At 39.8% G+C, this 12,647-nt stretch overlaps 1 protein-coding gene across 4 annotated transcripts in view; it reads left to right on the top strand.

The window, feature by feature from the left end:
- mid2 (midline 2) overlaps positions 1-5,273 on the top strand; it is a 143,948-nt gene extending 138,675 nt beyond the window's left edge. For all 4 annotated transcript variants that reach the window (XM_044363447.1, XM_044363445.1, XM_044363448.1 and 1 more), the window contains 2 exons: positions 1,246-1,453; positions 1,787-5,273. In XM_044363447.1, coding sequence (XP_044219382.1) covers positions 1,246-1,453; positions 1,787-2,207 — 629 coding nt within the window. In that variant the 3' untranslated portion in view covers positions 2,208-5,273. The remainder of the gene's footprint in view (positions 1-1,245; positions 1,454-1,786) is intronic.
- Positions 5,274-12,647: the final 7,374 nt, after the last annotated feature.

Consider the following 12,647-nt stretch of genomic DNA (forward strand, 5'->3'; position numbering starts at 1 on the left):
TTGCAACCGGACAGCAGCATTTCCTCTGAATAGCCCCAACCATACCTACTGCAGTGGAAGTGAAGGCTATTTCCTTCAGCTCATTTCCAAGTCTGTGTGATGGGAGGCACAGAGGAGAATGCCGGGTGGCTTCCGAAATGTTTTTACCAAAGGCTCCGAGAGGCTTTGAAGTTTAGACTCTCTTGCCCTTGTATTTCAAACATTCTCCTCTTCTTGTCTCTCCCCAAGTTCTCTGCGAGCACTTCTCACCCCACTTTCTATTTATTTTCCTCTTCTGCCATCGCTCTGAGTTAAAACCTTCTAATTTTAATTCTTACTCTTAGCTCCTTCACATTCCGATCTGGTGTCGTCCTCTGCTTTTTTACACTTGACAATATTGAGTACTCATGACAAAAAATAGCAAGCAAACAACAGCACTTAAATACATTGAAACTGACACAAGTGACAGAAGTTTAGCAACTTTTGTAACTGTCAATTTAATTAATTGGCTTGGAATAGTAACTGTAAACTAATTAGACTGTGGTTAAGGTAGTTTTCTTTAAAGCCACAGTAATCAATATTTTCATAGCAATGATGGATCTGTAATGTGTAATGAGAAAGGAGTCACTCATAGTGACAAACCGACAGAGAATTATCACCCTGCTTTGCACTTCGCCTCAGCTCTATAGAGCGTTTTAGCGTCAGCTCATTGTTTTGGTTCCCGCAACTTTATTGTTTTGGTTCAGTCTCACCGCTATCATCAGCCCCTTTTTCAGCTGCAGCATGCAGCTGTTTTGACTTTGCACCACACAGCAGGCAAAGTTAGTGAATAGCTGGTGAACGTATTGGAGAATTTTGCTCCTAAAGAGTGAATATTGGACTTGTATTCATCAGGTATCCAGAGACATGACTCCAAATGAATACAAATGTTGCTCTGTGTCTTTTCAAAGTATAAATAAGCAACTCTTTGCTAACAAGGACACCACATCAACTTCATAAATTGATTTTATGTCAGTGTTGTGTTTACAGCTTGTTCCACCACCAAGAAATTACTGCATTTAAATTGAGACTGCATTTCCCATAACCCACTTTGCTTCCTGTGGGCTAAGGGATACATAAAAGGCCAATAGCAGCATGATTGCAAAATGATGATGATGGTAATGATAGTGATGATAATACTGTTAGTGATAATGATGATTAGCAGCATTAGATGCCAGAACACAGTAACAGATCTCCAATAAAACACAAAATTCTGTCTCTTCACAGGCCAGCCCTTCAAGTTGGACCCCAAAACAGCCCACAAGAAGCTGCGCCTGTCCAACGACTGCCTGACCATGGAGAAGGACGAGAGCTCATTGAAGAAGAGCCACACCCCGGAGCGTTTCAGCGGCACAGGCTCCTATGGCGCTGCTGGTAATGTCTTCATTGACAGCGGATGCCACTACTGGGAGGTGTTACTAGGAGCATCCACATGGTGAGAAACACATACACATATATGCATGTGAGCGCATTATATAAGCCTGTAAGGAGGCTGGGTAAACTGAAATATCTTTCTTTAGGGAGTTTAAAACTAGGCTGTTATGCAAACCCACACACACTCATCGCACACAGTGTATACTCTTATCCTAATTATATTCTTTTCACTAATTGGCTCTGAAGTAGACCTCTTCATGCAGGAAAGACCCAAAAGGCCCATGCCTATCTTGTGTGTCCTCAACATGAGGTAGCTTGACTCTGCAAGTAAAGTCATTAAAGAGGACACTAGTTTCAGATCACTAATGCATTCCAAAATGTTCCTTCCCTGCAGGTATGCCATCGGCGTGGCTTACAAATCAGCCCCTAAAAATGAATGGAGCGGCAAGAACTCATCCTCATGGGTGTTCTCGCGCTGCAACAACAATTTCATGGTGCGCCACGATGGCAAGGAGATGCTGGTGGAAGCAAGCCTGCAGCTGAGGCGGCTGGGTGTCCTGCTGGACTATGACAACAATTCACTGTCCTTCTATGATGCCATGAACTCCCAGCACATTCACACCTTTGAAGTCTCCTTCCTCCTGCCCGTTGTACCCACTTTCATGATTTGGAACAAGTCAGTCATGATACTCTCAGGGCTACCCGTCCCCGATTTTGTCGACGGCATGGCTCCGGATCATCAAGAGCAGCAGCAGCAGATGGGCCTGTGCCGACAAGAGTCGCCATACTTGACCGGGATGAAGTCCTGCCACTGAGAAAAGGCCCACCGGATGGCCTAGCAGAGTCCACTCAGGCCCAGTGACTCTAAGATTGATTGGGAGCTGAAAGACGTTGACAGTGTGACTGAGTTCTGCTCTATCCTCTGAATTAAGAGTGGACTAGTTACTTTCTTATGGGTTTAGAAAGTGTTGGAAATATGCACACCAGTCTGGAAAATGTCAGTCCTATTAGTTTGTAGCCATCCAGTGCTTTGCTAATCCATCAGTGAATGGGAACAAACATCAGTAGAGTCCAAATTCATCTGACGCCCTGGAGTCACTGAGGAAGAGGGCTTTGGTCTGTCATTGGGCGGTGATGGAGTCATGGTTTTTCTTGACCATTTAAGGTCTTCTTTTTTGATTTATTTTCCTCCTGATTTGACGCTAGGGAGAAGACCAAGGAAGGAATGTTCTCATCAGCCACTTAGAGTTTGAAGATACAACACGTGAACAGTGAGATTACTTAATGTCTTGCCTGCATTTGATTAAAAAAGAATCGTTCAGATATGTTAACTTAATTCTAGACATCTATATTTCTGTCAGATCCAGGTTGGGTGACATGTGAACTGAATTTGACATACTTAACATTTGATGAGAAATGGTAGTTAAATGCAGACGTGCCATCTTGGAGTTCACTGTGTGAGCGAGATGCTGTACCTTGCTAAGGCTAGCAGCTAGATGTGGACATTTTGTGTTATAATAGGACGCATTACAAGCCTTGTCCTGATGTCACTCTTCATATGTTGTACCCTCAGTGGCTGTAACTGGCAGTCTTTTCCTTGATCGTCCTCCTAGATTTGACCCAACAGTCCTGTCTGTATCGGGTGGGTCGCAGCTTCCAAGTTTCAGGAAGTGTTAACGTTGCTCCCAGATATTAGCAAGATCACAGGGGGTAGATTTGCATCATGTGACTACTCAACTTGTATAATAAGAGGTTTATTGAATATTAGATGAAAAAAGTGTTATTTATGACTAAAAAAGATGGTTTACTTTTATTATTAATCTCAACATATTCATGATGCACTTTTTAATGAACACTATTTTCCCTCTATGAGTATTAAAGTAGATGGAGCTGAGTGGCAGGGCTGCAGTGGGGAGGGGAGGTGACAACTGGCACTACTGCTGGTTGTGTTCACCCAACAGAAAATTAGCTATTTGTCCCACTTATATTTACAAAATAATTTATGGTCAGTAATTAATGATGGTTATTGGGTATTAATTATTTTTTGCAATAAAACTGGTGATTTTTGTTTTGTTTTGCAAACATCTAATGTGGCACTTAACAGATAATAGATTAACAGAGAAGTCCCTGCTGTGAAGTCAAAATGTTTTTTCACTGTTCTTTCAGCACAACCAGTGACTTTCCCTCCCCAGTGCTCTTTTCGATAGCATATAGTAAATTTATCTTGTTTAGAAAAGGGATATGATTATGATGATGTTTATGCGATTTTTATCATGACAAAATGATGATAAACTAATATCTGTTTTTAAAAAAGGTTCACTCTGTTGTCGACTATTCAGGGAAGGAGGGGGTTAACACTTTAACTTGCTGTCTGTCGCAATGTCATGGCATGATTGTGTTTTCCTCTGTAATTTGTTAACACACGTGCACATACACACACGTACACGCCAACACACATGTCATGTTTTGTTTAGGATGGCCTTGTCGTGATAAATGCATGATACATTTTAGGATCCCACATCGGTTCACTGGGTAATTTAAGTAGCTCTATCACCAAATCCTGTTTTTCATCAAATACTGACTCACCTGCACATTCGCTTACAACAGTCCTGACCTCAAACTCTTTTTCTTTTTGTCACCCATCACTATTCAAGTAACAGCTGTAGCTGGATCCAGTGTTTGCTTTTTTCTTGTGGGTGGAGGATTTGAAGGCCTTAGTGTGGGTGACAGTTTCTCTCTGGCTTGATATTCAGGCAGCCGCTCTGATTTCGACAATCAAATATGTATTATAGTTTATGCAGATTTAAGAAGTTGTGTAGAAGGAAACAGTGAGGAGGAATTGTGAGACAATTACACTGGAGGTTGTGTTGAAAAAAAGATGCATTTTACATACCACTTTGTTAGATTTGACATGAAAAACCCTCATGGCCATTTTCACTCTCTTTACACATCATGCAGCAGATATGTACTATATGTTGAATGTCATGTAACGTTTGTATTCTGCCAGACTATGATTTGCTTGACTTGAAAAAAACACACAAACACACACAGATTTGTTAGTAACCTTAGTTACTTATTGATGAGTCAGCGCAAAGATGCAGCAATGCAAAACTCTCAGCTATGGAAAGATAGTGAAAATCTGACATGTTGTGGCCTATCAGTGTACCTTTCAACCAGTTGTGTTCATTTAGGGCAACTGTGTGATGCTGTCAGTCATAATTATTTGATTGAGAGTGCTACTGGCAACAGAGATGATCCACTGGTCAACACTAACACAGTGGGAGCTCCAGTATGGGAAGGGGGCAGGGTATTTTATCTGTCAGGGAGATCAGTGAATGTTACCTGACTTCCAGATATCCACCCATCTTGTTGAATAATGTCGGTCACAGACTCAAAACAGTCATGTGTTGATTTGTGATCTGGACTGACGATCTCAACTCATCCATGCAAGCGTGCTTGGCTGGGTCACTGCATGATTACGTGACCTTGCTGCAGGTTCATAACTCTTTCCTTATCTTTATGATGAGGTTTCTTATCTCGTGTCAAGCATAATCTTTTTTTTGTTTTGTTTTGTTTTTTTGTAAAAAAAAAAAAATAATAATAAACCATGACAAGAACACTCAGACATGAAATGTTCATTGCCATGCATATCAGATAGTTTGCAGTGCTCTTTCTTTCTTTGTGTCACGAGTCAATACAGTAAAATATATACGGTGAATGATTTTCAATAGCTACCAACTCTTTGTAGTGCAGTGTAATACCCTAGAGACAATGCAATAGATTCTCCTTTTTGCTTTTCTGTTTGTGTAACTTGGGAAATTATTTTTTACAACTCAAGAGAAACACGCTCCTCTCCTTTTTGGCATTTGGACTTTGATAAACAGCACAAAAAGAGCAGCTTTACATTCATGCAAGGCTTTCTGTTTCCATAGATATAACAGAGATAATTTTAGCCAGAGAGGAATGTAAATCATAGGGGGAAATATATATTATATAAAGTTGTATAATATACAAAATATATATGAACCAATGTTATTTATGTGAATTTAAGTCCAATTAAAAGTCTGATCCCAAATGGTGTTGGAGTCCGTTTTCTTTACTTAATTTGTGTTGCCTTGAAACTCTGGCCAATGTGATTGGCCTTCATGTCACTTGAGCCCCACGTCTACAAGATGTGATCCAAGAATATGAAAGTGTTCAAATTAACTTGTACTTGGCGGTTACTGAAAAAAAAATATGTTTGATGTTTTAACTGCTCTAAACCTGTAACATGGATCATGAAAAAGGAAAGATCTGCACTCCTTTTCAAAGGCATGTCATACACAAACAGTGCTTTAGCCCACTCACAGTGCTTCCAAACTTGTGTGTGTGATTTGGACACCAATTTAAAATACAGCCTAAAGCTTCCAAAAGGGCTGAGATTTGGAATAAGGCTGCCAGGCTGGCAGGTCATCCAGAGCTCAGGGTGAGGTTAGTAGGGCTATACCCTCTTAGCCCTCATCTGTCGTGACTGGCATGAGTGCCTCATTACTACAATATAGAACCGTAGTGGGTCCAAACACTGCCTCCAAGCATGGCACTCACACACACTGACCCTGAAACAATGAACAATATGCTCACTTATTTCCTGTGAGGCAGGACTGTTCTTACAATGTAAAGTGGGAACCAGAGGAATCTCAGTCACTAAAACCAGTGAAAATATTTATTGATTACCATACAGAAGTGTTTCAAATGATGAAAAGTGTGTGTCTGTGTGTGTGTAAAAACACGAATAATATGGTGGCATAATGCAGATCATTAAACCCTGTGACCATCTGTCTCTGCCCTAAAATATCCTAAAGCACTGAAACCATATCAGCTCCCTCACAAGGTCACTGTTGTGCACCTGACCCTGCACTGCTACCCATGCTGAAAAGATGAATTATGTCCCTCGGGGATCAATATGGTATCACGGACATACATCATACCTATGACCTTGGATAGCTGAAGCCAAATCCTTGCAAACATTTAACCCAACACTAAAAGAGGGGATATTTCCTGGGTTAGAATTGTCAGAACAAATTGCATTTCTGGGAACAGTCAAAGGCTATAAAACTGTGTATGTGTATTGAGGTGTTAAAGGATAAGGCTGGCAATTTTCTATATTTTTCTTATTGTCAACAATTCTCATGTGCAGAGTAAAGCCAACAAAGCCTGATTTATCTTATTCCTCTGTGCCATAGACCTCCGTTGTTGTCCAAAACTATTGAAAACATCAATGAGCCACACTGCTGCAATGAGTGACATGTTCCTTCCAAACAGCAACTACCACAGCTTGAGGCTGAAGCCAATGCGGAAGTCTTTTAAAGTGCAATGCCACTAACAGCTGCAACTAGCAGCTGTTAGTGGCAAATCCCTGGCTCCAACAGACTTCCATTCAAAAAGCGTCAGCTTTTCTCTAGAAATACTAAATCAATAATTAGTTTCAACGAGTCATTATGGTCTTGATCGCTAAATTCAGGCCTTCCAATAAGGGCGCTGGTGGTTTTTTTGAAAATTATTGCTCCGTTAATAAAATTTGAAGACAAGTAGTAGCTTTGATGTCTGTCATGTGGGTATTGATTGACAGGTGTGATTGACAGTTTCCTTACCTGCTGCTCTCACCTGCTGCTCTCCAAGACTCACACTGAGTCAGACTATTGTTGCAATGTTCAGGTAAGTTTAATTTTACTCGATAACTTTATCTTCCATGTTAGCATAATTGAGCTAAAGTAGCTAATGTTAGCCCAAGGCAACACCCTGCACTCTGTGCTTGAAAGTTCCTGGCTCCAAACAGAAAAGATGGCACCAACCGTAAGCTGCAACTCTGAGATTCAAATGGCTCCAATGCAAACCAGTGGGTCACCTCACCTTGCTACGTCCATCTTTATAAACAATCTATGGTTCCTTCACCACAAAGTTTACAGTCACAGTAGTTTAGTACAAAGTCAAGAGGTTGTGACAGGTTGTGTGAATAGTTTTTGGACAGAAGAATATGATATATCAGGCTTCAGATGTACAAATAATACTTGTAAGTAGGATCAGTTCATTTGCTCAGCACATGAGATTTGTTGACATTAACTGCACCCTTTGACTTTTTGCACAAGAGTCTTGAAACTTTGCTGTCACCTTCAGCAGTAACGTCATGATTGAGGAGGCGGATGTTGCCATGATTGGAGCAATCTCTTTCTGGTGCATCCTGGCATTGTTGGGCAGGAGAAATGTCAATAGCTATAGTGGAAGCTGATTCATTAAAGTTTGTGTAGACTACCTATACTTATACTTATATACTTATACTATCTACTTATACTTACTTACTTTATGTTTTTAACTTTGATTGTTGCATTACTCATGAATATTTAATGTTATAGAGAGATGTTTAAGATTTGAAACCAAGTTTTCAAGGTCCATGTTTTCAGAACTGAGCTTCATTCACTGTTTGGTCCAGATGAGCGAATACTGAATCCATATTCATTGTCTTGCATAGTAGACACCAAGGGAAATTCTTATCCAGTCATTTGATTGGCTGACTGTCAAAAAATACCCCAAAACCTCACCACTGCTTACTGTAGCCTCCTGCACAGTAACAACATTGACAAATGACTTAGACCCTTAAGCTTGGCAAACACTATGAATTTTTATTAGCCTTGTACACTTTGTTAACTCACACTACACATTTTATTGTGCCTCTCACAGCCAGAACCTACATTGCATTGTGCAAATGTGACATGAGCAAAAAGTAAGAAGTGAAAAAGAAAAATATGAAGTCACACATGACTGGAAAATGTAGACAAATTGGTATGTCTGTTCTGCAACTAAGTTCAGTCAAGACTACAGTTTATGTCAAATGATAAGATGGCTGGATTCCAAAATTAGTCAGGCGAAACCAATTTAAGTCTAAAGTCGGTTTGACCTGTTTTGTTGAGGCATTGTGCTCCCAACTTCAAATTGAATCGAAGAATCCATTTTTTTCCCAGTTTTTATGTCAACCACACCAAAACATTTTAGTTGTATTAAATAGATAAATAATTGCTGGTAGAACAGGTTATTTTGACAAAATGATATTGGTTTGAGATATAATGACTTGTCTTCACATCTGTACCATTTTCAAACCGACCTTTTGGCTTGATTTTCAACAGACCTCCATGAGCAACAGTCTGACTTCATAAGATTAACATTGTAATTACTGTTAAAACAAAAAAAACAAACTAAATTTTGCTCAGCAACTTAATAACTACAGTGACTCATACTGAAAAGCTGAGGGCAATCTAATTACAATCCATTAATAATGCCTCTGGTCTCTACAACTCCACCTGGACAGGTTAGGAGATCAGTAGTTTGTTTACTGAGAATACTGTGATTGGGATTGTTCTAGAGAAATCTGAGGGGGTGCTTTGTTATTTTCTTTATACTGTGTGGGTTGGCAGTGATGTATCCATCCAGTACAGTCCACAAGTTTAAGTAGTGAGGCTATGATTGGATGTCTATCTACGTACCTTTCCATGTGTGACAGATTAGCTGACTGTATAATATGATGCTCACTCTGTCTCTGCTTCCCTCACACTGCTAGCAAGCTAGCAAGCAAGCAGTTGGAGCAACCCATAATTACATTTCTAATTGCAGAATAATTAGGACTCCCTGTGTAGCTCGTTAAGTCATTTGTCACCGAAGACTCTAATGTGGCGTACAACAACTCTCTAATTACGCCAAATGAAAAGTCTACATGGTGGGGAGCATATCACTACCCGAGGCCTGTGTTTTGAACTGATACTGCAGATTTCAGCAATTCAAATATTGATTATTTGTTATCATTATTATTATTATTATTCTAATTAGCCACTAAACTGAATGGGTCATGACTTTGTTCACTGGAGATTTGTGGCAGCATAGTTTCAATTATAAGCTTCTAATCATAAAATACTGTAAACCCTACCTTACTTTATTTCTTTTGGTTCATGTTTTCATTTCAAATTTCATTCTTAAGGCCCAGTCACAACACCATTTAAAGCATCAAAATTTCTGTGTGAAATCAATTCATTCAGTCATCAGATTCATATATCGTATTAGCTTTCATACCATCCAATTTTATATAGTCCTGCTCTGCCAGAGTATAAACTGCTACAATAGAGATGTGGAATGGATTGCAGTCAATACAAATACATCTATTGAATAATTTGTTATTGTTCTGTTAGCTACCTGGCTAGCTAGCTAGGTAATGTCATGACTCAAGTAGTCATGACATTACCTAGTACCACCTATATAAATGTCATTTTCTGGTTGGACAGGGCCTGAGGCTTCATGCTGTCTGAAAGTTTACTGTAATTGACTTATTCCATTGTGACGCACATTGAATTGTATGAAATTACTGTTCTTCTTTCTGCTGCTGCAGGATCTCATGCATAGTTGGTAGAAAATTATATACTCTCAGATGGCTCATTCAAAGCAGTAAATTTGACAGCTTTATAAATAGTATAGATGTATATAAATCAGTAATCCATGCACACTTCTGCCCTCTAAATAGAGTCCCTTATTTCCACAGTAATAAGCTTAATAGCATTTCCTCTAAACTCATCAATAATGCAATAAATTGTGCAAACAATTATAGGCAGGGCAATATACAACCACTGTTATTTGCTTCATATTAGCATATTTTATTACTTCAGCTATTTTGATACATAACTACCTACGTTGTAAAGAAGTTGGATCAAATGCACGACTGGGACCAATCATCGAAGCGTTTGTCTTTGCAACAAGCCAGGGGTTTGTCTCCTACATTTAAATGTGTCATTACTATTCACGTCACAGTAATATTAGCCCCTTTGCAAAAATCCATCAGATTTGTCATCAGCTGTGAATGGCCATCTGTGTGTGTCAGCAAGGTGTCGTTGCAGTTTAGGTCTGTCAGAGCTGCAAATGCACAGCTGGATGTAATGAACTGCAAAACTGCATCAAGCCCCTGGCCCTGTTTCACCAACATACACCTGCTCCAAATGCACCTACCTGTCCAGAATGTAGTGATAGCCCCCCAAAAAACCTCATTTTATTACCATCTGCTCTGGAGGAAGACAGACACTTTATTCAAATCAGTTTGAATTAGAGGCTGATCTGCTTTCAAACGGGAGACTTTGACATGTGTGCATGTGTGTAGGAGTGCAAACGTGCCCAAACCTGTGTGTGTTTTCTGTGTGTATTTATGCATGTGGGTGGGTGCACGTGTCTTGTAATGAGGTTGCTTTCTCCCTTTGGCTTCATTTTCGCCTATTTAACCTTTGCTTATTGAAATTCTTCAGAGAGTGTGTGTCATTTCTCCTTTTCCACTGATTATATGAAGCATAAAAACAATTTAAAAAAGAAACAACATCTGACAATCAGCACAACAAATCAAAGATAAGAAAAGACAAGGAGAGAAGATCAAAGTGTAGCAGTAAAAATGAGTTGCCGTTGGACCTGTTGAGGCAGACGGAGGCAGTCTTTACCTTTCCTAAGTGAGGATGAATTAGACCACCGTGGAGGAGAGAGCAAAGACTTGGCTCCCTGCCTGCGGGTTGATAGAAGAGAGCTATGAACTCTGGGAAATGAGGATCTAAACAGGCTGTAGATCACCGAGCCCACTGGCTCTGTCTCTATCAGACACTGTCTCTCTCTCTCCAACTCAGACACCCAGAGACACACTAACACTCACACTGCACACAGTCAATATCTAGATTAATCTCTGAGGGTAGAATCAATCAACCGGGCCGGTGGCGTCTCAGAGAGCCCTGGAGGCACGATGGTCCTGCTGAAAGAGAGCGATATGTCCAGGTGCTTTAGCGAGATCTCAGCAGAAATCTATACTTTTCCATCTTTCCCTATGGAAATGACAAGGTGTTAGTTTCATAGAGATATTGTTACCATCACTGACATTGACGAACACTTTTGGGGAGAAAATCTTAGGGTTGGTGTGAGGGGGATGTGTGTTAGCGGGTTTCAATCTCTTTCCTCCTGACCATTTGCTAAACCGCTCTCCCTGAACAGCAATCATCCAATCATAGCTTCTTTTTTCATCTTTCCATGACCAAAAACACTAGAAAAAAGGTGTACAGAATTGATTAAATAGTGTTTATGTGCTTCAGTCACCAGCATGTCCTGCTAACTAGTTTCCTACATAGTTGTAACCAATTGTTACTTCTGAGCCCTTTGAGTATCATTTACTTACTACATTAGTTTGTGGGGTTACAGATTATGTTAAGAAAGCTGTTTTCAAGACTAGTACATCCACTATGTAACATTTGGATGCTATCAGAGTTTAGGGTAACATTAGCAGCTCTGTCTTACTCTTAATTGGATTTGGGGAGATGACTCCAACAATCCCAGCCAATGTTACCCAAGATAGCATTTTAAACACATTGTGAAGTCCATTTTAAGTAGCATCTAAAGAGCTTTCCACTGCAATACAAGTACAATGTGGGTTTTTTACATCCATGTCTCATCGACTGATGAGAGTTTTTGCCAGGGACATGTAGCTTTGGCAGGATATTGTGCATGTGGCCATCAAGTGCACCTCAAGTGCAGACACCTTTTACAACATTGGATCCTTGGATCCAGCTGAAAACATTAAAAAGACAGCCAGAGACAGCGTTTCAACCAACTCATGGAGCTAAATTTAGCTTAATTAGCTAGCTTACAGCTGATAAAATCAGCCAGTGATGTCAGTTCAGCTGGCAAAATCAACAACAGGCCTGCTTTTATGTACCTCTGTCTGAAATGAAGGACCTATTGTTTCAAAAATGACCAACAGCTTGAGAGTAAGTAGAGTAAATCTGCCAGTTATCCTTGTAAACTGTTCATGTTGCGTGCAAGACAGGAAAAGCTACGTCACATACGGGCTTGTAAATAAATACAAATTTCTCATTCAGCATTTCTTTTCCAGTCTTTCTGAAAAACATAAGTGTGTTTCTGGGCTCCATATTCTAAGACAAATTGGTATCCACTACAGCACTTGCTATTAGAAATTGAAATCTTCCTGATTTTAACTAAATGATTACTGTGTGAGCATACAAAAAACAACTCTCATGAAAATTGACCAGTGTGACAGCAGGTACTTACATAATCATAACTTGTTTTTTTCTACTAATGTCCTATTTTTTAGCTGTTGTCTAAAAAGTCCTGTGACTACAGATATGTCTGAACTTGCTGCACCCCCTCAACTCATTAACTTGCTTTTTTTGTTGAGCTGTGCATTTATGCCACATTCATAG

Source organism: Thunnus albacares, chromosome 10 (genome assembly GCF_914725855.1).
Source record: "Thunnus albacares chromosome 10, fThuAlb1.1, whole genome shotgun sequence".
NCBI classification, from domain to species: Eukaryota; Metazoa; Chordata; class Actinopteri; order Scombriformes; family Scombridae; genus Thunnus; species Thunnus albacares.